We start from the raw sequence: 25,662 nt of genomic DNA on the forward strand, positions 1-25,662 counted from the left end.
GTCAAAATTACCAGTACCAAATCGATACTAAAATAAAAATATTTTAATATTTATATCAGTGAAATCAGTGTTTCTGCAGTACCGGTAATACAGAGTACCAACACTTTAATACCCATGCACTGTTTGACTGACACTTGGCTACTTCTAAATGCACATAAGCTTATTTGAGTGTGCATTCTGTTACTCCTTTTACTCTGGAATACTATAGATTTTTTTGTGTAACACCCTGTCTACACCGGGCACAATGGCTAGAGGCTGTCTACACTTGACACATCGACATGAACGTTTTAAACCGTTTATTTTTGTTGTTGGAAGTAGTAGCGACAGCTCGTGCAGCACAAAATGGATCAGGACACACGTTTACTGTTGTCGTGATTGGCAAGCCACAACTGACGCTTCCAGTAGACATCATTATTGATTATAATGGGTTCTATTGCGTTTGACGAGATGCAACGTGACACTCGTGTTCAGTGTAGACAGGGTGTCAGAGCAGGTGCTTGACCAGCGGAACTAAGAAGCAATCAGAAGAGCAAACAAGCCCTGCGGTAAATGTCGTCATGGTCAAAATGCCCGTCAGATACAGATGAGCATAAATTGCCTCAAAGCTAACACACAGCTTAAAAGCCACAAAAATCTAATTCTGATCTCATGGGGTCTTTGTGTGGAATGATAGTGTTCTTAAAACAGCAACTGAAGTCGATAGCTATGAGATTTCAGAGATTTAAATGACTTGAAGTTCAGTCATGAAACTCTATGCGGCGCAAGCAGTTAGGTTCTTTGAACTTGTTATCTGTTAGCCAATTGCCTCGCTCACATGATGTGATGTGTTAAAGGGATAGTTAATTTATTTTCTTTTAATTTTTTCTTAACACAAAGGGAGAAATTGTGATGCCATTCAATGGCAGTTTATGGTGACTACATCTTCAAGCCTCAAAAGCATGCAAAAGTATAATTCAGAAATCGAATAAATTATTGCATGAGACTCTAATTCTAATGTATTATTTTAGTGAAACTGTTGACTCTTCTCTGCACATTCATAAGACTGCACAAGAGCAGTATCTGTCGCTAGACGGGGCGTTCAAGTGAAAACCTACTTTGTTTATATAAAAACAGGTCCACCACAGCGATAGCTGCACACAAACCAGAGAACCGAAATGAGTAAATATGTCATTTGAGTTTGTAGTCGGAGAATAGATGCATTTCTATGCCTAGTTCTCAACCAAACTGAGAGAGATAGACAGAGGAGGCAGAATGCATGGTACCTAACCCTAATATGATAAAAGGTATATTTTCTATGTTAATCAGAGTTTTTGTACTAACCAGCCATGATATTCTCTTGATCGCTTGGTTTCTATTTTCGGCATCACTCTGGGAAACCCCGCTCGCTCTGAACTGGCACCGGCTCCAAGACATTCTCATAACAATACACTGAAGCCAGCATATCACTAGCCAGGTAAAAACAAATTGATTTTGGCCTAGAATGTTTTTGCTGAGGTATCACTCTCTTCAGTCGGAGGTCTGTCAAAAATGCTCACGGTTCAGAATGGAGGAGAGGTGACGGACATTCCCGCCCCCATCTCTATGTTTGATTGAGTACTTTGTTTCAAACAAATGAGGCTAGGCATTGAAACGCATCTATTCTCGGACTACAAACTCATCAGACATAATTAGTCACTTCTGTTCTCTGTGTGTGCAGCTGTGTTGTGATCTGTAATTTATATCGCTGTGGCGGACTTGTTTTTAGATAAACAAAATGGGGTTTCGCTTGACAAAGACTGCTCTCATGCAGTCTCATAAACGTACAGAGGAGAGCAACTGTCGGTCAACAGTTATTCATTAGATTTCATTTTGTTTCTCACCTAACCTCATTGTATGCTTTTATGACAATCGTGAGTCTCATTCAATAATTTATTAGACTTCTGAATTATACTTTTGCATGCTTTTGAAGCTTGAAGAGGTGGTCACCATAAACTGCCATTGTATGACATCACTGAGCACAAATTGTTTTCACAATTTCACAGAAAGTGAAATGGGGTTATATGATACAGGAGTGAATAAAAAATGACTGACTTTTTTTGGATGAACGAACCATTTAAGCCATTATGCTCATAAGGTTTAAGTCCTTTGACATATAATCAGTTAGCCAATCAACTTTTGAAGATAAGCCTGTTTGACTGCGGTGCGCTGCAAATTTTTCCTCTGAAACCCTCCTCCTTCCCAGCTCAACTTGTATAGATCTATTAAATGGGGATTGTATGTATGTCTAATTGTGCAGCAGCATGTCCTATTGACCTGTTTCAGTGATGTCACTTTCCCCCACAGCCATCATTTTTGTGACCATCAGAGGGAGGAAACAAAGGAGGTGATTGGAGAAACACCCATGAAAAGATATCAAGAAAAACAACAGATATTGCTTTTGGTTCATGCCCAGTCCCAAGAAATGCCCATGCAGGTCTGAAGACAGCACAAATATTGGCAAATTGAACTTTCGTGGACATTTAAAGGTATCTTATCCACGATTCAACTCTGTACACCGGTGAGTCTGATGTGTGACCGGCGAGTACACACGACCACCGGTACATCACTGTAAACATCTCCCGATCAGAAGTTACAAACGTTTTTGTGTAGTTTCTGGTCTGATTTAGTCAAAACATTACAAAACCTCTATGATGATCCCCTGTGTATCAATGTAAGAGTTTCTTTTAACTCCTGAAGAAGATTTTTTTTCACGCATCTCACAGCGCAGCACTTTGAGGGCAAATAGAATTTTGATCATAAAACATGGTGACACGGTCATACAGTGATGTCACATAAAACAGGTCAATATACTGGATGCAGCATATCTTGTGTTTGTTTAATTGTGCAGCAGCATGTCTACATGCTAACACATTATGTCTGTGTATGTTCTAGCAGTAGCAAGTCTTCGTACTTGCTCTGCAATGCATTACCAGTGTAGCAGATCTACTCTGCCAAGACCAAATCCTATCAATATGTCTCACTGACATTAATATGCTTAATCATTCTAAGAGTTGTCATGATTGAACTGTGTTAAATTTCCAAGAAACACTGCATGAATCATTGCATGACTCCACAGCACTGCTCATGTACACATTTCCAAAGCTGAGAGGATGGTATAAGTAGGGGACAGAGCAATTATCCTATGAAGAGTCAAGCTGAAAGAAAATGTCATAAGGGTAATTTTAAATGACTTCATTTTTAATTTAGACATTACCATCAAAATCCAGGAGGAAACACTACTCTCATTAGTGGTACACCAACAAGAAAAAGTGTATTTGTGATGAATACTGCAATGTTTTACTAAGAGGCTTTCCAACTAACACTATCAAGCCTTTAGAGATGTTGCAAGAATGCTGCAAAGCTTCTGGTCTTCAATCAGTCAAAGAGGAGCCACATCACACCCCTCTTGTTCTCTCTCCACTGGCTGCTTGCATCAAATTCTAGGCTCTTCTTATTCTCATTTGTATGTCGCGTTGGATTAAAGCATCTGCTAAATTAATAAAATGTAATATAAATGTAAATGTAATGGCGTACCTTTAAGTCTTTTGAGATGGACAGGCACATCACTCTTGATGCTCTTACTGTCTTCTTCTGTGGACTCAAGCCTCACTAGAGGAGGGTCATTTTGGGCGAGCCAGTCTGCCACCTTACTTTCAGAGGCCATGATGGCTGCCTGCAGGAGGTCTTTACCCCCAATGTGAGGTGATTTTTTAGGCCTTGGACGCAACACATGATCTTTAATGGTGACCTTCCCAGGGGAAGTGTTGTCAAACTCGATGGTGAATGAGGTGTTAGCCTGTGCGGCAGCAGTAGTGCCGGAGGCAGTTTTTGCTGCCCCAATGCCCTCAGTGTCCTTTGTTGGGATCTCATGGATGCTGTTTTCTGCCATTTGTCCCTCTTTTCTGGGAATCTCAAAGTAGCTGGGCTCAGCACCTACAGAGCCCAGACCATTTTCCTTTGATTTATCACCCCGCTTGCCCTCTTTTCTGTCTGTGGGGCCACAAAAAGATAAAAATAAGAATCACCATTTATTAGTAAACCCTCATGTTCTGTTGAGACTTCTGAAAAAAAAAAAAAGCAATTCAAAATTAACTTAATGTTTCCCCTTAAAATGTATCAAATCTTTTTCTCTAAACCAGTAAAATGTTATCATTAGACAGCTTTTATTGAAGTTTTAACCCTTTCCTTTGCAGTCTCACAAAGTAGTCATTTACTGTACTTTTTAGAAATGTTTGTTATCCAATATAGTAACAATGATTCTGTTTGGGGTCAATCTGATTTTAGCAAAAACATTGTAGAAAAATGACTGAAATGGACTTCTCAATCAGAGTTGTTGCATGTGAAAATGCATTGCATTTATTCATCTGAGATCTGCGTGACCCCAAGCACAAGTAATGTACAAATTTTTACATGTATATATAAGTTTATTTTTTTGACTATTAAAATAGCCTAGGGATCTCTTAGAGCCCAAACAGAACAGGAGGGTTAATGGTCATGGCCTCAAAATGCACAATCAGATCAGTTTCCTTTCAGTCTCAAGACTATCTACCTGAATCACTGTCCGGACAATGAAGCCACTGTTTAAAATCTGTCACTTGACAAGAATTAATGGTATGCATCTTAAAAAATTAATTTGCTTTTACAACCTAAGCAAAATTCAATTTTTTTTTATTAGAAACAGCATGCCTAATGGCAATTTTCATGTATGATTTCAGTTTGTTAGATGAGTTTCACTTTTGAATCTGTCCCAGACCATAGACAAATTATAAAGCAGGTCATATTTTAGTTGGTTTAGGCATTTAAGATGATCCACTTAAATAGTTTTGTTTAAAATACAAAATTTCATTCAGAGGTGTGACTTCAGAGCTCAAATTGAAGAAAAGTTAGTAATTTAGTAAATACTCTATTGTCAGCAGTAGATATAAAAGCCATTTAGAGGCACTGCAACATTTTCCAAACATTACATCATTATCTGTCATTCATCTGACTCATCACTTTGAAGAAATTCCACTTAAATTTAATTGACCAAAATGCCTACTTCATCCACTCCCTAACACAACTTCTGAATGCAGTGGAAACTTCCCATTTTCAAAAATACTTTTGAATCTCCTCCTAAAGAAAATGACAGGCAAATTGTTTTAATTTCAACACCCGTAGCAACCAAATATCTGTTAGACTACAAAATACAAGCACCAAGACAACAACAGAAAAGCCCTAACCAATATAATTTCCATCAATTAGTAGAACGTAAGACAACTAAAACCCAGGTTATTGTAGGAAACGCAGTCTATCAAATTTCAACCCACTAAAATATAAAACTTTACTTTTAAAGTTTACTTTTTGCTTTAATTTGTAAAGTAAAATCAAAGTGGTGCAACCTGTAGTGATGAGTTTATTGCACTTTTTTGACAACTTTGAATTTAATGACTGATGAACAAAATCAAGTTTTCTGAACTCTGAAAACCCTTTCTACATTAAATTGAGTTGAAATCAAAGACATTTAAAGTGAAATAGATGGAAATATCTGTTGTTATAACATTATGGTGAACATTGGTGTACACATTTTGTTTGACAGTGCATGTTCTTGTGAGACAACATCCTCAATTGCTCAATAACTCAAACTTCCAAAAACTCCATGTGAAAACTAAACAGAGAAACCAGAATACGTATGCCTGTAAACAACTAACATTAACTATTATAATAAACTAAATGACAAAAATTCAACCCCAAATACTTACAAATCTACCATGTGTGGTTTTGTCTGTGATTAGTTGAGCTGTTGTCACAGAAGAGAAGGCAAACACGCCTCTGTGACAATGGAGATGGAGGGGGCTGGGCCAGTCTACAAACAAGCCTATTCATTTCTTAAGGGAGATTGTTCCCTTTACTTTCCTTTCCTTTCCAAAGCTAGGCTGTGAGTCCCTGCCTTCAAACAACCAGCCCTGACTGCAGTCTAAAATAGCACTGGGAGGTGATAACAGTGTGCACTTTGATGTGGTGGACTGCCACATGAATGATTTTCTCTCTATGTGACATCACTGAGATTTTAGTATATGCCTGAGACAAATAATGCTGATACATTAAAGCCTTTGCCAACTTATATCCTGAACTGGAGTCTTTTCTCTTTGTCTTTGAAAGACTGCAAGGTTTTGTAAAACAATGCCATTCTGTGTGCCAGCACAACCCCTTTATATATATATAACCAACATTCCCTCTGAAAGGAACAAGGCTCCTTTTAGCAGTAGATTTGGTGTGTTTTTAAACAGAGCTGGTGCTGTTTTGGATGAATTAAATTAAGAGGGCTCAAGGGCATGAGTGCTTAAGATTTCTGAGCTGTCTGTGTATTTACGATGGCATAAGGTGGGGTTAAGTAAAAAAGTGGTGCATATTACAGAGATGAAAACAATAAAAATACGACTGTAACCATGGTTCCCTGAAATGAGGGAATGAATTCTGCGTCATAGCTGACACTACCGGGTTTATCCCTGCAGGTGTAGCCAATCTCTGAAAGGTGTAGCCAAACTCTTTTAAATCTCGCCAATTTTAATTCGAAGATAGCGCTTTGTGCTCCGCCTCCCTCATGCATGTCAGCTGTCACATATAATGCCGGTGCACAGCGCTATCTCTTCAGAACATTCAACTGAAGGGTGCAAGCGATACTCAACCCTTGTAGTGAAGATTCAGTAGCATGACCATCTTACGCATTCATTCCCTAATTTCAGGGAACCATGGTTACAGTCGTTACCTTATTGTTCCCTTTCAATTCAGTCATGAATGCTGCTTCATAGCTGACACTATGGGGAATGTATACCATTATCCTGTGTTACTGATTCACATGCGTAACGATGCCTACTAACTAATGGGGTAGTAAAAAGCACCAACAGTGTCTCCTCTTCACATCACAATAAGAAGGGAGAAGCAGAATGATGAATGGATGGATATACATGGCGATGACGCTAACTGGTTCGGGTGAATTAAAAAATTACCTTATATGAAAAAGTATCTACATATCCTATATATATATATATATATAAGGGACAAACCAAATGGGTAGTGAAAACTTATATAAAGTGACTGCTAACTGCAGCTTATGGGATGACCATGTATAAACAAACAGGTAGTAAGCAGCAGAATACACGTTTAACTCTGCAGCTAGGCATATTTCTTCAAAAAAATATGCCCATGAAGATGTCATGCCTCTATTGCAGTTAGCTTTTACTCCAATAGGAAATTTGCCTTGTGCGATCAATACATGCACGCAGTGTTCTTACAGGACACAGTGTGTGTAGCCTCTCCGCTTTGTCCGAAGTGAACGGAAGGTGGGAGAAACCCTGAAAAATAATAACCTGCGCCCAGAAGGGAGTGGTCAAAACTTTTGGCACATAGCCTGCTGGGACTACTGAGGATGAGACCACAGGCTCAGACTGAATGGCTGCAACTGTCTAGCCACGTTAACCATTTGGAAACTGCCCATATATTATCAAACGGATGTGGCACTCCACAAGTTTCCAGACTCAAAGTGCTCACAATGTATGCGCCAGCTTCTCCTCTGGTGAGAGAAACATCTATCGATACGTGTGACACACGTTCCAGATCACCTGAACAGCGGTGCAGATTTTGACAGGGTGTTCTAAAAGGAGAATGGAGACTTCGTCCTCAGACAGTTCTGATGATATGGGATCAATTCGGGGAAGCTGAAATCTATTTGCATCACCAGCGAGATAGCTCTTTTCACCACTGTTATATACGATCGCTGATGCGCACGAAGGAGGCGGAGCACATTGCGCTATCTGCCGATTAAAATTGGCAAGATTTTAAAGAGTTTTAGAGATTGGCTATGCCTGTGGGGATAAACCCCAAATTGTCAGCAATGATGCAGCATTCATTCCACCATTTCAGGGAACCATGGTTACAGTCGTAACCTTATCAATTTCCCACATCAGGGAACGATCATAGACATAAATTAATAGTGCCACACCAATCCATTTGAGTTTAATTTATTTTTTTTAATCTGAACACTATTGTGATGAGGAGGAGGGCGTGACCGGTGCATGGCCTGCGCTGAATCAGATGATCAGCGGGAGAGTGAGATAAAGGGGAGCCGGAGACGCCCAGTTCGAGAGAGAGAGAGACGCTGTTACAGTGGTGCCCATGTACTGTAACAGTTAAAGGATGGGCAAGGAGGAGGCAGGAACCGGCTGAACAGTAATCGTAAGGTTTAATGATATAACTCAACTTAAAACAACATAAAACAAACATGGCGAACACACATGCATTGTGGCCGTGTGCATCCCTCTCTCTCCCAAACTGGTGTCTACAGCTCCCCTTTATCTCGCTCTCCCGCTGATCATCTGATTCAGCACCGGCTGAGCACGGCCCGGTCATGCCCTCCTCGTCACACTCCTCCCTCCCCCGATTCAGGCTGGGGCACCACCGGACTGACCTACTCCCCCCACATCTCTGTAGGGGAGACGATGCCCTTCCAGCATTCTGTCAGCAGGTGGTCCACCCCGCCTCCTGTGAACCTGGGGGAGAGACGAGGGGATGCGTGGGGAGAGGGCGAGCGGGAGACACAGAGAGAGAGAGGAGAGAGAGAAAACTTTCTCGCCTGTCCCTGGACACGCGGTCAACTGGTTCTCAACCAGTCCTCCCCTCTGGCGGACGACAACTCGCTCCTCCCCATGTGGACGGTAGCAAGCCCTCCGACCCCTGGTAAACGGAATGGTTCCTCCGGCTCTCAGTGGCCGGCAGCGACCCCTCTGTCCCCAGGTAAATGGCTGCAGCTGCTCATTTGGGGGAATGGCAGTGGCGAGGACTCTGCGACAGTGCATTACTCCTCCTTCCCAGGATTCGGCACCACTGTAACTGTTAAAGGATGGGCAAGGAGGAGGCCTGAACCGGCTGAAGAGTAAACGTAAGGTTTAATGATATACATAAAATTAACGCAAAATAAAACAAACATGACGACCATATATGCAGCGCGGCCGCGTGCGTCTCTCTCTCCCGAGCTGGCATCTTCGGCTCCCCTTTATCTCTCTCTCCTGCTAATCATCTGATTCAGTGCCGGCCGTACACCCTCACAGCCCGGCCACGACCTCCTCCTTGTTACAACTATAAATTTGATTTAATTTCCTCAGTATAAGCACATTATGGCTGTCCACTCTTTCTCAAAAAAGACTATTAAGAGTCCACTTCCCTGGTTTAGTGTCTGTAGCAAACATATACGTAACAGTCCTGCTGTGGCAAAGCCTCAGTAATCTAAAATTCAAACTTAATTTTAGACAACTGTCCTCTTTGGTGTAGTTCTGCTAAAAAACATTTTGGACACATCTCTGTTCAACAGAGCAGTTTATGTAATAAATTACTTATTCTCACCCACATAAGGACTAATTACCAATGATCTGAACAAAACTCTCCACATGTTTTAATGAAGGTGAAGCTCTTTTGGCTCTTCATAGACATTTTTGTAGGCTGATAGTGTTTAAAATGGTTCTGAGATGTCTGACCTGTCCCATTGCTCTCCTGTTTCCTTCCAGATGTTTTAATCTCCTGTTTAAAGGAATTCTCATCATCTGCATCACCATCACCCCACCAGGATGGCTGTCCATACAGTGGAGTCCCCCTGTGCAAGGTAGCTAAATCACCTGTTATTGAAATGACAATATAAAGTATATTAATATAAAGATTGTTACGTTGCTTTGATGGCACAAGGGTTAATGTACATACTATATACAAAATGGTATGTAGCTGCGTATACTTCCAACTTGCTTTATTTTTCTCTAAAATAAGATGCTGCTTTACACCCTGTATTTAAAGGAAATGCTCACAAATCTCATTTGCTTGTGTTTTTAATTGAAATATGGCACTTCATTTTGTCTTTCACACTTGTCACATGTTTGCGTTACATGTTTTTACTGTTTGCTATAGTGCATTATGATGAGAGTTAATGGTTTTGTTGAATCCTGCCCTTATGCTTGATCTCAGTAAGATGACAGGCCACTTTCACCTGCTACTATTCTAAAAATAGACCATGACCATTTCTGTCAACTAGCTTTGCTGAAGAGGACAATAGATTAATCAGATTGGGAACAGCAATGACTAATCGAGAATTAGTCATTTATAAAGAAGCATGTTATTTAAAGATAATGGGAGGATAAGCAGCCTACAAAGAAACATCAGAGATAAAAGAAAGAGATGATCAAGATCAATTAAGTATGCAAAAATCTATCTTTGTCTGAAGTTCTCACAACCTACTAAGATGCTTGCATGATTATCCAAAATTGTGCTATGCCATCACCATGTAGGCTTTTACCTGACATCTTGTCATCTCCTTTGTTAGGTTCTGCAGGTTTGACTGCTGGCTCAGCAATGGGCTCTGCGGGTTTGGATGCTTTGCGTTTGTTCGGGGAAGACTTGGGGCTTTTTAAGTGCTCTGCACAGGTGGGCTTCTTGCCCAGCTGGAGTTGGCTGGTAAACTTCTCATGCTGACATAAAGGAGGGAATACAGAGATCCTGAAACCTGTCATCAATCATTACTTTGTCAAGATAAAGGTAAACTAACTAGGATAAGCAAGTGGATAATTGTTTACATGACATTGTACACTGGATCTGCAAGTGCCAATGTCTTTACAAAATGAGGAACCAGAATATTGTTAACTCTATTTACTGATAGAGATGTAGTGTTTTTGTTAAATGAACACACATACCTTCAGAGCCTCCTCTGGCACATGTAGCTCACCTCGCACCACCGTGAACAGGTTGGTATGTGGGTCAGGTTAAGGAAGACTGTATCCAATATTGCTAACATAATACTTGGACACACAATATCTTTAGGTCTATATTTCTGTTTTGTAATTTTCCTCTTTATAACACACATACCCATCTTCCAAATTAAACAAATTAAATGACAATAAATCACATATGCACAGGAAAAACTATTAAAAATCATAAAGGTTTAAAGATGAAGTAGCTAAATATAAGGATATCATATCCAAACCTCAGTTTGTCTTGAATCTTCAGTGTGATATACACCTGTTCCTGGATTCTGACATCATTCACAAATGTCTTAAAAAAAGACAAATAAACAACTTCCTTTTAGACTGAAATTCACATTTCAGTGAGCTGTTCCATAATACAAGACATGTAAAACTCATCTAAATTTCATATAAATTCAAAATACATGTAAAATTCAGAGATAATGAAGCTCATTTCTTGATCATATGTATTTTGGAGTGTTATGGAATCTGTAGTAAAAAAACAACAAAAACAAACTAAACAAAACACACAAACACACAAAAAAGAGAAATAAAACAACAAAAGCAAAAACCAAACCAAACCAAACAAAAACCTAACCAAGCAAATAACAACATCAAACACAAATAAAAAAAAAAATCAAATAAAACAAAAAGCAACAAAAGAAGATATGCTTTCCTCTCCCTATTTATATGATCAAAGGATTAGACTATTACAGGTCAACAAGTCAATATTCCTAGATCCTGGGCTTTGTATCATCACCATATCAAAATCCACAAATACATTTTTCATATTATGTAATGATGACGTGCTTAGGGTTTAATCTAAAAATCCCTGTTAGTGTAAACTACTCTATTATACTGTTCTTATACCTGAGGATTATATCTACAAACATATCTAAAGCACACAATACACCCTATTACCCAGCCATTCACTAGAGTAATAAAGACGTTTGCCATTTTAATAAGCTGAATTTCAAAAATTCACTTTGTCCATAAATGGTTTACAGCAACCTCTAAACACAGAGCCATAGTGAGAGTGAACTGACAAAGTTTTAAAACCTTCAGGGTGAATAAAATGTGTGCTGTGATGTCTGCTATGTCTCAAATATCAGCCGCTTCCTGCAGAACCCAACAAAGAGAGGGAGCTAATCGCTCTAACAAAGCAGTTTCTAGAGCATTCAAGTTAAACATTGTGAATCAATCATATCTGAATCAATCTCGTCCTCTGTCCTCTCTAAAATATCCAAAGCCCTTAAGATATTTTGCTGGAATGAGGGGTCACATCTGGGGAATGTGTGCTGACTCAGTGAAAAGTATTTCTCCACAGTATATTCTGTTTTTTATTTTCCTACATGTTATCATGACAAATATAACTAACAGAATATTTTTATAAGATGTCTGGGCTTGTCTGGTAGATTCTTGTTGAAAACTGATCCCAGGCCAACATGAAAACTGTTAGCTGTACTTAAATTGCTGAAAAAACATGGCTGCACATGCTATAATAACTACACATGCTATATATATTAACATTTCCTGCCAAAGAAGGGCAGGAAGAGGAATTCTTAAGAGCGACTCAACAGGAAGAGGTTGTGGATATTCTGCCCCATGAGCTCTGATTTAGTCACAGCATTGTTTTTACTGACCTTAAGCAGACACACATATTCTTAACACAAACATAATTCAGGCTGAGTGAAACCAGGCTTCACCTCAATATTTTACAACGGTTTAAAATGAGCAGTTAACTTTGAGGTTCAAAACAATGCTGATATATATATATATATATATATATATATATATATATATATATATATATATATATATATAAATATATAAAACTCAAAATGCTACCTTAACCTAAAATATGTTATTATATTTGTAAATTTATAAATATAATTTATTATATTTACATTTATTTTTGTTTTAAATAAATATTCTAAAAATGATGGTTCTGGTCAGGGATGCTGATTGGTCAAAACAGCATTCCAGTCATGCAAAAAATGTATGAGTTATGATGCGAGATGTTTATTTCTCCATAGAATTTGTTTCATAAAATTATTTTAAATGAAAATTTGTGCCATTTTATTACATTTATTATGTAATAACCATTTTATAAATGCAACACTCCACTCTATGCCATGCTGTATTGTGAATATGATCACACCTGAATGAGCTGCAGGCACTCACAGCCTTATGCCATAAATATATAATTATAATATAGATATTGTTATGACCTGCTAACAAAATATAGTTTCTGTAAATAGGAGAAGTTTCTTAAGTGTGAATTTGTGCAATTTGTTGCTCTAAAGTCGCATGATGTTTATTTATCAGAAATGCATATCACTCTTACTCACCCCATTCAGGCTTCCCAGATCCTTAACTTTGTGCTCATCACTGCTGGACTCATAGTTGATGACAGCATGCTGCTTATCTACACTACGAGACTGCAATAACACAGAGATAAAAGCAAGAATTCCATTTGTGGTTATTTTTGGAAGCAAATTTTTGTCTTGACACTGGTATGCATTCATGGTAGTATTTCGTCTTGTAGCATTTGAAAGATACAATTTGAAGGTAAAATATCTTGCATATGCAGAATACTTCAACTAGCAAAATACATAAAAATGAAAGAAATATTCCTTCATACACATATTGCAAATTTGGTTGTGATCTCTGATTCTGAGTTCAATTAATTTTATAGCATCCTCATATATAGATTGTTTAGACTAATGCTGGGAAAAAACGCATTTCAACCTGACCATCTTGTCCTACTGATTAGGTAAGTACTAATGAATTTTAGAAAAGACTTTAAGAAGATATTTCCAACAAAGACATTTGACTTGAGTATTATTTTCACAGCTTGCTGACAAAATGGGCAACCTTTGACAATCATCTGTATCACAGGGTCATTTTACCACAATCCATTTTACAAACTCGATTTTTTTATTTACTTATTTTTGTGTGTGAGTGATGCTTGGCTGTTCAAAACTCATCGCCATGCAGTGTTTCCCACAGGATTTTGTGAGACTATGGGGAGTGGACCTCCGACCCTCTAGGGTGGTCCAGGGGCATGCGCCCCCTTAAGAAAATGCTGTACATTTTAAAGTTAAATACTTCCATCTGGTGCACTTTGAGAGCAAAATTAAGAGGCTAGTGTTGAGCTCTTGTAAAACATTTTGTCCTCTTAAAGCTGCAGTAGTATGCTCCAGTGCATATAGAGGAGTTGACTGAACTGACTGGAGCTGACTGGCGTGCGAGAGAGAGCACAATACACAACCTTTTATTTTATGTTATTAAGAGACTGAGAAGTGCAAAAATATTTTAGATGAGAAGTGTAAAAATGTTTTGGTTCATTATGAGACCATGGCGGGGCAAATTAGACTGTGGCGGGCTGCCAGAGTTTAGTCAATTAATGTGAAACACAGCCATGATTATGCTAAGGTGTTGTGGGTGGTTGCAAAGGCATTACTGGTTGAGCATTTGTTTTTTTTACTGTGTTGTAATGTGCCAGGGCGTTGCTACTGTATACAGTTGGCTACTATGTCTTCTGAGCGGTTTTTAACACATTGCTATGCAGTTGCTACTGTGTTCTGGATGGTTGCAAAGTCAAAAGTCCCTCGTGAAGTCTAAAAAATGTTCACCTGTTTCATCATCTGCCAGGCAAATATCTGTCTTACTACTTAGAAAATTAATAATACATTTAACAACAAGCAGCACTATTAGAGGTATTAATCATGTTCGAAGCACGAAAAATGATAGTTACACACAGAAAAGTTAATACTTAGAGTAAAGGGTTTGTTCATATCCTTAACTGTAAGTATGTCCAATAGTACTATTGATGCTTGTCTGCAAACACCACTAAAGAGAGTTAAAACACACTGTTTCTTCCAGTGTCTCCTATTACATCAGCAGAGGTCGTTTTGTTGTGTGTAATGTCTCGTTTTGGGATTGTACCAGTTCCATATCTCTCTGATGGCAAGACTGGCACTATCTCCTTCAATATTTCCCATTACAGTTGGTTGTTGAACATTGTAGTACATCTAATAAAATATGTTAAACTTTTATAATAAAAATAAAACAACTTCATATTTAAAAAACGGGCCAAAAACGAGGTTGTATTAGAGTATAACAGACACCTCCCCACAGTAAGGTGTCTAAATTAATTATGTTAATAGTTGAATTTGTGCAAAAGAACAAATCTAAGTGGTCCGTGTAGTAAAGGTGGTAAATTTGCTCCAAATATCAGTGCCTAACATTTCACACACAAAGAAAGACATCTGAAATAACAATTACATCATTGCCTAAAGAATACTGTGGACAACTCAAACTTAAGCAGTTTGTAAACTTGCCATTACTTTTTAAAGGTTTTTTGATGTTAAAATACTTTCTCTTATCTCATCTTAATATGCAAAAGCAACTTAGTTAGCCATTTGTAAGTTGATTCTTTTGAAAAGTGTAAACACTGTGACACTATTAAAACATTGGTCTGTTTGTTGGAGCACTCTGACCAGCCCAACACAGCAACAAATGGCATGAGTTTGGGTCGGGACTAAACGTTTATCCAAACAGTGGAAAATTAGAAGAGTGTTTGAGAAACCAGTTTCAGAGTCATTATATTTGCAGTTCTGTTTGGTGACACTAACTGTGCAAAAATGACACATTTCACCTTTAAATAGAGATTTACATTCAACAACATGAATGCATCACAGATGGCAAAGGACACCCTTCCTGACCTGTAACATAAGCTCGCAGTCATCACGGCCCACAAAGATCATCTCCCGGGGCAGCCGATGCCGCGTACCCCCGCTGCTCACGAGGAACCAGGACGTGAGGCTCATCTCTGTTGTCCTCCAGCCTCAGGCCCTACGTCATCCTTATGGAGAGAAAAAGAAAGAGAGAGAAAAACTTTCTATTGATAACATTCCAACTCCACATGAACGTTCATAAAACATTTGCAAAACATACACATACATTTTATTTTGAAAGACAAGAGGCCTTTTATGAAGAGATAATGTTCATTCCACTAACTAAGATGTTTAAATTTGAACTGACACAGTGACTAGGGAATGTGGGTGGGTGGAGGCAGGGAGTAAACCCTGGGACACTTCCCTCCTCCCTCTGATCATTGCCAGATGCAGCAGGAAGTGATGTAGGCATCTTGGCTCTACACCCTGCTGGGCTCTTTTTCCCCTATCTTGTCTTACTCTGAAAAGGAGGTCAGCTGCTCAGAGTTACAGCTGCAAATGGTCAGGGAAGAGGACTTCAACGTATTCTCCTGACCTACAAACTGACATGCCTCCTTCTAAGTGACCCACTCCTAAGTGAAGTGCTACTCCCAAACCTCTTATTTCTTACAAAAAAGTACAGTGGTCAAGTGAGGGGATCAGATGGTAATACCATGGTACTTTGATTTCTACTGTAGTATGGTACTGAATAAGGTTGTGCAACACTGCTATCTATTTCCAAAATCGACTAGTCAATCAACTAGTTAACATATTAGTTTTTAAAAAAGCCTAAAAGAAAAATGAGGCTGGTTTTGAGTTCACCTGACCCGATCACAAGCGTTTCTTTTGGTGGCATTCATAGGGGACGCATTCTTGCGTTCAACAGCTGGATGGAACAGAATGCAGGGCTCTCGAAAGCCAGATTCAACTATTTTTAATTGGACGTTCCCTCATAAAAATGCAACTCTTATGCCGCAAATCTCTAAGATCTAAATCAAACAAAAAACAAACAAAAAAGCATACAAATTGTACAAATATTCTACCTCACTAATTGTGGGACCATTGTGACCCATTCCTAATACTGAATGATTATTCTATTCAAGTGCCATGGTATTTATGTGGTCCTCCACGACAATTCAAAGAAGGCTATACCATGATTCATCCATAATATCTACCCAATAGAACAAGGCATTTCCATGGTGCATCTAAAAAACATGGAATTGTACTTTGTTACTGATGTAGTCTTCGGCAATCTACCTCAAGCACAGATGCCTAAATGAACAGCAAAGTGGGTCTAACAACCTATGTAAGACCTACAATAACATCTCTCTGTATAACTGTAATTATTGGAGAGCATGTCAGACCCTCACCACTAATACAATACTGCACTCACAAGCCACGAGGGTTGTTGAACATTGGATATTGTGAAAGCCCTTTTTTATTCACATATCACTATGACAACATGATGACCAGTAATGAGTGCTGTTTTGATGTAAGGGACCCACGTTTGCTGAGTGTGCACAATGATTATGCTTCTTTGAGTAGTTGAAACATAATACACCTACTCTTCCAAATACTAAAGGTCACTTATGAATGTAAAGTAGATCGAAAAACCAAGCAGCATAAACGTCAGTAAACGCATATGATACCATTAATTTCCATCATTTCATAACACTTGTTTTGGAACTAGCTAGTATAACTGAGAAAATCACCTGTGAGTCTGTGGTTACACCATTAACATAACCACAAGACAATTTTCTAAACTTTATTTTTTTATATCTATATATTTCCTAATAGCTATTTGAGCAATTTCAAAAACTTACTTCTGCAAGTCCCTTTATCCAGCAACAGAGTTCTGATAACGCCTGTGGGTTTGGGAGTGTGTGTTTAACAGGAATAGATTCTGAGAGCTGCTTCTCAATATATTATATCTTGGGAGCAGATTGCAAGGAATAGCTGAATAATAACAGCTGGATTTTCTCTTTTCTGGAACACAGGCATTAGCAGAGCAACCACTGGAAAGTCTTTATATCCAACATCTACCCACAGAATTCAAGAATAAGCACAATGTGGCAGAGGAGACTGATGTGGTGGAATACAACCACCTCTTTTAATAAGACATGAAAGAGCTTTGGATGCTATGGAATGTTAGTCAGTGCCTTCTGAAGAACACATGAAACCCTGTCACGTGTCAAACCCATCACAAACCCTTGCTGTTGTAACATTCTTGGGAAGTAAACAACTTCTATTGTAAACACTTAATTTTGAAGCTTAAAGTGAGCAAGCAAATCTGTTCACTTTTCTCTTAGAATAAGCTTTACTTTCTTAAAGGCACAACTGAGCCATGAAATTATTCCATTTACATTTATGCATTTGGCAGACGCTTTTATCCAAAGCGACTTACAGTGCACTTATTACAGGGACAATTCCCCCGGAGCAACCTGGAGTTAAGTGCCTTGCTCAAGGACACAATGGTGGTGGATGTGGGGATCGAACCAGCAACCTTCTGATTACCAGTTATGTGCTTTCGCCCACTATGCCTCCACCACTCCATTATTATATTGGAATAATTTTTTTATTATATTGGAATATATTATTATATGTAATAAGTATTTTCTACATTATGCAGCATTAATGTGCCCACTCTCCTTCTACTTTGTGTTTTTATTGGGTGAAAGGGTTATTTCACTATGCTGGCTCTGGGGGATCCTCTTGTGTGCACTTTTCAGGGAGCAGGAAGTGTGGCTAACGCTTCCTCCCAGCTTCATCCGGCTCATCTTTGAATCTCTGTCATCTCTTTGAAAGGAATGAAGTACTGACTCACTCTGCACTGAGAGATAAGCAATACAAAGTGGAATCCCTAATTTTAAATAGCTTCAATCTTAATGCTAAAGCATGTTGCATTAGGAAATGCTGGAACAGCTCAAATTAGATGGATTTTTGCAATGCAATATATCAAATATGTTGTCCTTTTCAAAACCAAAATATACCAAACTAATTTCAGCTGGTGTTTCTCACAAAAGAAGCTCTTGCATGAACATCTGCATGAAGTCTACACCCTTCCAATAACATTACTAATCAGATGATAAAACAACTGCATAAGTGTCTTCCCTAAATCCCATGACCTCATATCATGATCCAAAAGTACTAGTCTGATCCATATCTGCAGGCATTTCAGCCAGCTCAGCCTAGCCCACACATACTCTAACAGCAAATGGACACACTCTTCAGCACTCTTAAATGAACAGTTCAGGGCTGTAACCACCATAGGCATTGGTAATTTGTAACTCATAATAATGGTATACTGTTATGGGTTTTTTCCTTGTAGTTTATTAAATAATTACATTTGGACCCCCCAATCCTGAATATGTGGTTACATCCTTGGACCAGTTCACCCCAAAATTAAAACTCATAATTTACTCAAACTCATGTCTTCCAAACCTAAATGACATTCAAAATCAAGTCATTGTTTACTGAAAATCTCTCAAATGTCTAACAGCATCTTTCAAATAAAAAATGTGTAAATTAAAAATGGTGCATTAAATTGCTTCGCTGCAGGTTTGACATCACGCATATGGACCACTTTTTATTTGTGTTTTCTTTGTCATATTTGGAGATCCACAGCATCCGTCTCCACTTACTTTTCATTGTAAAAGAGCAGCATGAATATTCTGCCAAACATCTCCTTACATGGAAGACAGTAAATGATGACAGAATTTAAATTCTGGAGTAAACTACCCATTTAAAATATGATGCATGAAAATGCATGAAATTAGAACTTCATGACAGACGGGTTTAGATACTGCAGCTGCAATGTTAAATGAATGCCGCTCTTTCACAAAATATTAGACTAAGTTCTGCAATACAGTGCACTGAAAGTGAATTATTTATGTCTTCAGGTCTGTGAATGTCAACTAAAGGTTACAAGTTCTTGAGGATAACATGATGTTGCGAGGCAATAATCACTGTGTGCATTCTCAACAATATTGTAAAAATGGCAATTAAAAAAGTCAATGAACTTACTGCTGTCGACTGCATTTCCTATGGTCTATGAAAACTTAAAATCACTGAAGCATCACAAAATGTTACATAATCTGTCTCAGTCCAACTACTCACACTTCATCATACTGTTCCTCTCACAAAGCACTTTGTTGCAATATCAAGCAATTGATTCTTGTTTCCAGAAACAGACGGCAAAACAATAAGCCTCAGGCCATCTAAGCCTTCCCTCTCAAACCTTGCAAGGCATCTGATTACACTTCTGACTCGTCACCAGACAAAGATCATTTATCTCTTTTAGGTTAATCTCTGTATGCTAATGCTGGGAGAGAAATTGATCCACAGAACACCTCAAGGTCTAATCAAAATTAATTTTGGCTGGACTCTACACACCCACACGAGCATTCAGATAATTCAAGTTGATGTCTGAACTGGAATGGAATAGATTTAGTGTCTTTGTGTGTGAACAATCTATGAATGTGCCATTCACTTCACTTCATGCACTTTCTCCACAGACCATGTCTTTCTGAAATCTATAAATGAAATCCTTTCATAGACTTTTTGGAAGACTTTCCAAAATGCTGTTGTTAACATGTTATTGTACTGTTCTTACAAAGCCACTAGACTAACTAAACTACTACTTAATAGTAGTTTTTAATGATTCCATTAAAAATAAAACATGATATGTAAATAAATAGAAAAAATATATAAAGCTACATCCCCATCTCTGTATAGAAAATGAGGACAATCCAGTAAAAAGCTGAGAGGGTGAATTTGGAAGAGCTGCAGAAGTACAATATGGCCATGAAAAGCAGACATTTCATTTACATCATCAGGAAGAAGAATGGGAAATCCATAATTTTTCCAAATTGAAAGCCCCAGACCATATCAGCAACAACAAAATTAGCCCATTGGGTGCAAATAAACATGCATTATGACATACTTGACACTACAGACCTAAATATGCAAAGTAAAGACCAGTACATTTTTATGACCAAAGGGAATCTGTTGTATATTGAGATGGTAATAATTTTCAATGACATCCCCATTAGAATGGGCTATATTTTGTGAATTATGTTTACAGCTGATGTATCTTCTGATTAAAATATTGTATTGACTATATTTGGTGTAATGATGGAGTGGCTGAGGGATCTGTAGTGGTCCCATTCATCAAATGAATGAAAAATGTGTTTAGCATTTCATCAATAAGAGTTACTTCGTTTATCACTACACACAGTTTGAGGCAGATACTGCACTTTAATTGCCTAGTCACAATCAGTAGACCAGATGTAAGCTAGGGACAAAACAAATATAGGTCAGTACTAAAGAGTGGGATTAAGCTAGCCAGTGAGCAAAGAGAATCCAGAATGGCCCGAAGATGACCCAATAGTCTGATAAAACATGGGCAGGCATTTATATGGATTTGCAATGTAGCACTTACAGAATGGCATCCCAAACACAGCTTAAGATATTATCTGTTTTTAAAGTTAAAGTATAAATGCATATATAGTACAAGTTGTTACGCCTCTCCTTCTGTAGGGTTTAGGCAATTTTTCGGGAAAATTATCACTTGCATCCTACATTCATGGACAATAGCTGGCTGTTTTTGGAATCAATGGACTGCGGCCATGTGATTCTCTGTGACTTCTTTGTAAATCCACATTCAATTGGAACTTCCGTTTAACAACAGGAAGCCCACTAGATTGGTCAGTCAGCATGATCCAACTGAGGAAGTGACCCAAACATATAATTAATTAATGATGTGGTGGGGTCCAGTGCTCAAACAAGACAAAGTATTGGGAAGAAGAATAAACATTCTGGTCTAGGTCTAAGCTAGTTAATGCATTTTCTCTATTAGTGGATTTGGGCTCAAGATCAGATACCCTTGTGTCTTTCGAGTAATATAAATGACTCATAAATTAAAATGAAATATAAATTAAAATTCATTAAATTAATTGTATTTTGTTGTAGGAGAGGAAATAATAAAAGGTAGGCTAGTCAACGGAAAATGAGGACTTACCACACTCTTCTTATTGCTACTCAAGTATATAGCCTATACATATATATATTGATGTATTACAAACTAGGCTATGAAATGTATAAAAATATCTTTCATAACCTGTATTGAAATACAGAGGGGGAAAAATACAGATTATTGCAATCAAAGTTCACTAGAGGAAATGTGAAAAGTAATAGGCCTAGCAGATACACCCAAAAAGATAGCAATGGAAAAAGTGAGCAAATCCTGTTTGTAACTTATTTTTGTGTTATTCTGGCCATCACTGTTTGACACTGAAAAAAAAGTCTACTTATTATATTGAAATTGTCTTCCCGTTTTTGTTCAGGTAGATAATGATCCCAAAAAATAGCTGAGAAAAAACGTAAACAAACAAACAAAAACTTAAATGTGACATACTGCAGTCAAACAACTGATGGTTTCAATTTAGATAAAGGAATTAGTCAAATCAAGTAACTATTTGTTTTTTAAGAAACAGTGTGATAAAAACGCTGTATACCACAGATCCATTTCACACTGGCTCATGTGCAGAATTTCAGTCCTGCAGAAAGAGATGGAGAATGCAAAGAAAACAGCCATTTATTTCATCCTGTTCTTCAGTGGAGTTCAAATAACGGCCGTTATGCTCCAATTTATGATTAAACTCAGCTGTCTCGGAAAACACGCTATGATGCCCAAAAAATGTCTAGGTAGGCAGCAACTAGGTTTTGAGACACAGCCTCTCCATGCTGTTTCAGGCTTTTAGTCTCAATAGCATGTTTAAAACAAACTAAGTGAGGAGGTAACAAATACCACAAAATTCCTTAGGTCAGATATTACAGCCATTTGCATTTGGCATCGCCTGTGTTTTAAAGTGAAAGTGAATCTGTTTCATGAACTAACAAACCCTATGCTACAGGATGACAGTACCTGTCAAATATATTTCAATCCTATCCCAATCTCCACTAAACCTAATAATGCAAACATTTAACCCTTGTGCGTTCATTTAAAACAGTTAGGCCTACTCAGAGGTCCTTAGAGGACAAAAATGTCTATGACAAAAAACTGCTATAAACATATTATAGGCCTATATTAATATTATTTTCCACTTTCATTGACTTAGATTTTTTAACCAACATCAATCCAGATCACAATGACCAAATATTCATTAATTTTCAGGATTTTAACCCTTTAAATGCCAGTTTGTATACATAATGCCACAGTTGTTTTTTACACACACACACATTTCTCAATACATACATACAAAACACACTCTGACATCCATACCAACACATCCACACAATTTCTTTTGATATTAACATTTTATTGATAAAAAACCTGAAAATTATGTCCAAATCCACACAATTTTAGCTGCAAAATTTATTCAATTTGCCTGCAGTGTATGAATGATCTACTTGATCTATAGGCTTCAATGTGTATTCCTTTACTGAAGCCTTGCAGGGAAACTGGATGATAAAGGGTTATAATACAGCAAAAAGAAAATAGGAAAAAAGCATGTATTTGCTTCATAGGCTAAACATGAGAAAAATGGCATCATCTGGTGAAAAAGACAGGGCTCCGGAATAAAAGCATAATATAATAGATTTCATAATTTTACGTTTTAATGTCACTGGGATCAATGGCGAAATGTTTGACCTTAAGGTTCTGAATGTAACTATTTTGTGTACATAGTGTATTATAGATGTATTATAGGAACTGAGATTGAAATATCAAAATTCCCCCCAAAAAATACACACCTTTGGCATTAATCCAGCCAAAATGATCGAAAAAGACACAAATGTCCCGAAGGCCGCATGAGGGTAATAACATAGTATATGTTCATAACATAGCAAGTAACATTTTGAAACGTGTCATTTGAAACGTGTCAAATGTCATTAAAACTGCTTTCATATGATATTGGCCAGATGTAGCACAACAAAACGAGCTTTTGTCGAAAACAAAAGATTCTGCCCTGTGCTCTTCAGGGTGCGTCTATTCTACCCGACAAAACATCCACATCTCTTACAAATCCGACGTAAATGACTGAAGAATCGTTGATTAAGATTATTCATTGTGATCCAGTGAAAATGTTCTTTACGCTACATATAATACGCAAGATGCCATGCTTTTCGTGAACCTGCTAGACTGGTGACCAGTGCTTTGTGTCCCCTTCATGCAGCAATAGTCAAACACATTATACAGTAAAGGCAATATTAGTATACATATTATTGCAGTGGAGAAAATCAATTAAGTTACATGAGCATTAGGATGCACTACATTAATGCAAACCCATAAAGACAGACGACGTTCAGGCTGGTGTGTGCAGCTATAGACACTAGACGATAGAGTTAGCCTAGTAGTGTTACGTTACGACTGCGGACTCGATTTCTCCGGCATGATCAACTCATTGGAAAAACGTAAATACTATAAACCACAGCTATGTGTACGGTCCGAATAAAGATCAGATGACGGATGTTTAATATGTGTATACGAATCAATAAGCTAGTCTTGTTTTAAATGCCTTATTCTTGTTATATTTTATTTTCTTGTTATATATTAGAATATCTTTTTATAACAATGCTCACTTACCCTTACTCTTCCCAAGCTTCAGTGCAGCAGCTAAACAGTTCTCGTAGCCCAACACAGTGTATGCCCTTGCGTCTCCTATTACTCTCAGTTGCTCATCAGCAACAATAACGTTTTTCCTTACAAATAGCGGCGACATACGGCAGCCAGGAATCAGGCAACGACTGCGTTTGCAGTTCCAACACAGTGGGCGTGTCTTCACACACACTGACTGACGCTTAAAATAGCCATAATAAAATATTTTTAATATTATTTATTTGTCCATTTATTTAAAAATATATCTGATATTTATGTTTGTGAACATTTCAATAACAGTAATAAGCATGTTTACGTTGTAAACGTTAACTACTCTACGTTGTGTATACCGGAAATACGCGTCTTGTAGTTTCCGCGCCTTAGCGAGTAAGCAGTTTTATGTAATTAAAAACTACAAGGTCCGTTTGCCTTTGTGTGGTTTACGGAAGTGTACGTCTGCCATGCAACCGTTGACGTCTTCTGGGATCTCGTTCATTAATGAGATATACTACAACAGTTTGTTACATTGAGCCTGAGAACTTGTGCGGAATACTCACAAACCTTATTGTTTTTTAACGGGACAATGAAACCGTCCTTGGATTCTGACGAGGAGGAAGAATTAGGAGCATTACAGAAAACATTGAGAGGTGATGTTATGCTAACACACAACAGATTTATCTCTAATATTAACAATCATACTACGACACAATGTAGCCCATGAAGCTATCCAAGATTATAAATTGCACTTCTGGCAAATTTATTTAGTGTGAACTTGCGTTGGAAACCTGTTAAAATGTGAACACCTGCCACAAGTTCATTTTTATTCTAAAAAATATTATTGAACCACAGACAACTACAGAATTTGCAAATGGTTAAACGTATTATATATTATAAGCTTTTTTGGCTACCCATTTCATTATATATTCATATTATGTTTTTCCATATTATTTTTTAGTAATATAAATGTTTTTGAATGATTTCATTGTTTTAGAGAGAGCCAACCGCAGTATCCAGCACCTTTCCAGCATGTTGGGAGGCAACAGCTCTGACTCTACAGAATCAAACGAGCACCAGGAAATGCTGAACACACTACTGCAAAACCCCTGTATGCCAGTTCAACAAAGTGAAGCAGGTACAAGTCCTTCACGGAGCATGCTTGTTTATTTGTTTTTAAAGGGATGGTTCACCCAAAAATAAAAATTATTTCATAATTTACTCACCCTCATGCAGGGATGGATTACCGACCGGGCCAGTGCCCATGGGCCCTTGACTGCCGGGGGTAGTCATATATAATAATTATATATTATAATATATAATAATTTTCAATCCTATCTCTGGCCCTCTGTCTGAAACACTTGGTTTCAAGATCTCTGGCCCTTTAAAACTTCAATGTAAATGGTCACTGTTCTGATTGGTTAACATCATGCAGCCCCTCAAATACAGACATATTTAAAATGCAATCTGAAGAAAATGAACAAACTCAAAGACCACAACATTTATAAAACTACATTTCAGGATTAACATATAGCACACATCTAACACATTTCATCTGAATATATTAAGCAGTTCATGC

At 37.9% G+C, this 25,662-nt stretch overlaps 2 protein-coding genes across 3 annotated transcripts in view; one reads left to right on the forward strand and one right to left on the reverse strand.

Annotated features, from left to right (window-relative positions):
• LOC127617839 (centrosomal protein of 170 kDa-like) overlaps window positions 1–24,211 on the reverse strand; it is a 40,543-nt gene extending 16,332 nt beyond the window's left edge. For both annotated transcript variants that reach the window (XM_052089937.1, XM_052089936.1), the window contains exons 1-8: window positions 24,078–24,211; window positions 15,503–15,642; window positions 13,124–13,213; window positions 11,001–11,082; window positions 10,725–10,780; window positions 10,331–10,502; window positions 9,525–9,662; window positions 3,553–4,008 (exon numbers count right to left, since the gene is read on the reverse strand). In XM_052089937.1, coding sequence (XP_051945897.1) covers window positions 3,553–4,008; window positions 9,525–9,662; window positions 10,331–10,502; window positions 10,725–10,780; window positions 11,001–11,082; window positions 13,124–13,213; window positions 15,503–15,607 — 1,099 coding nt within the window. In that variant the 5' untranslated portion in view covers window positions 15,608–15,642; window positions 24,078–24,211. The remainder of the gene's footprint in view (window positions 1–3,552; window positions 4,009–9,524; window positions 9,663–10,330; window positions 10,503–10,724; window positions 10,781–11,000; window positions 11,083–13,123; window positions 13,214–15,502; window positions 15,643–24,077) is intronic.
• A 373-nt stretch (window positions 24,212–24,584) lies between these two features.
• LOC127617843 (serologically defined colon cancer antigen 8 homolog) overlaps window positions 24,585–25,662 on the forward strand; it is a 77,445-nt gene continuing 76,367 nt past the window's right edge. The window contains exons 1-2 of the mRNA XM_052089945.1: window positions 24,585–24,736; window positions 25,081–25,221. Coding sequence (XP_051945905.1) covers window positions 24,673–24,736; window positions 25,081–25,221 — 205 coding nt within the window. The 5' untranslated portion in view covers window positions 24,585–24,672. The remainder of the gene's footprint in view (window positions 24,737–25,080; window positions 25,222–25,662) is intronic.

The sequence above is a fragment of the Xyrauchen texanus genome, chromosome 24 (assembly GCF_025860055.1).
Source record: "Xyrauchen texanus isolate HMW12.3.18 chromosome 24, RBS_HiC_50CHRs, whole genome shotgun sequence".
NCBI classification, from domain to species: Eukaryota; Metazoa; Chordata; class Actinopteri; order Cypriniformes; family Catostomidae; genus Xyrauchen; species Xyrauchen texanus.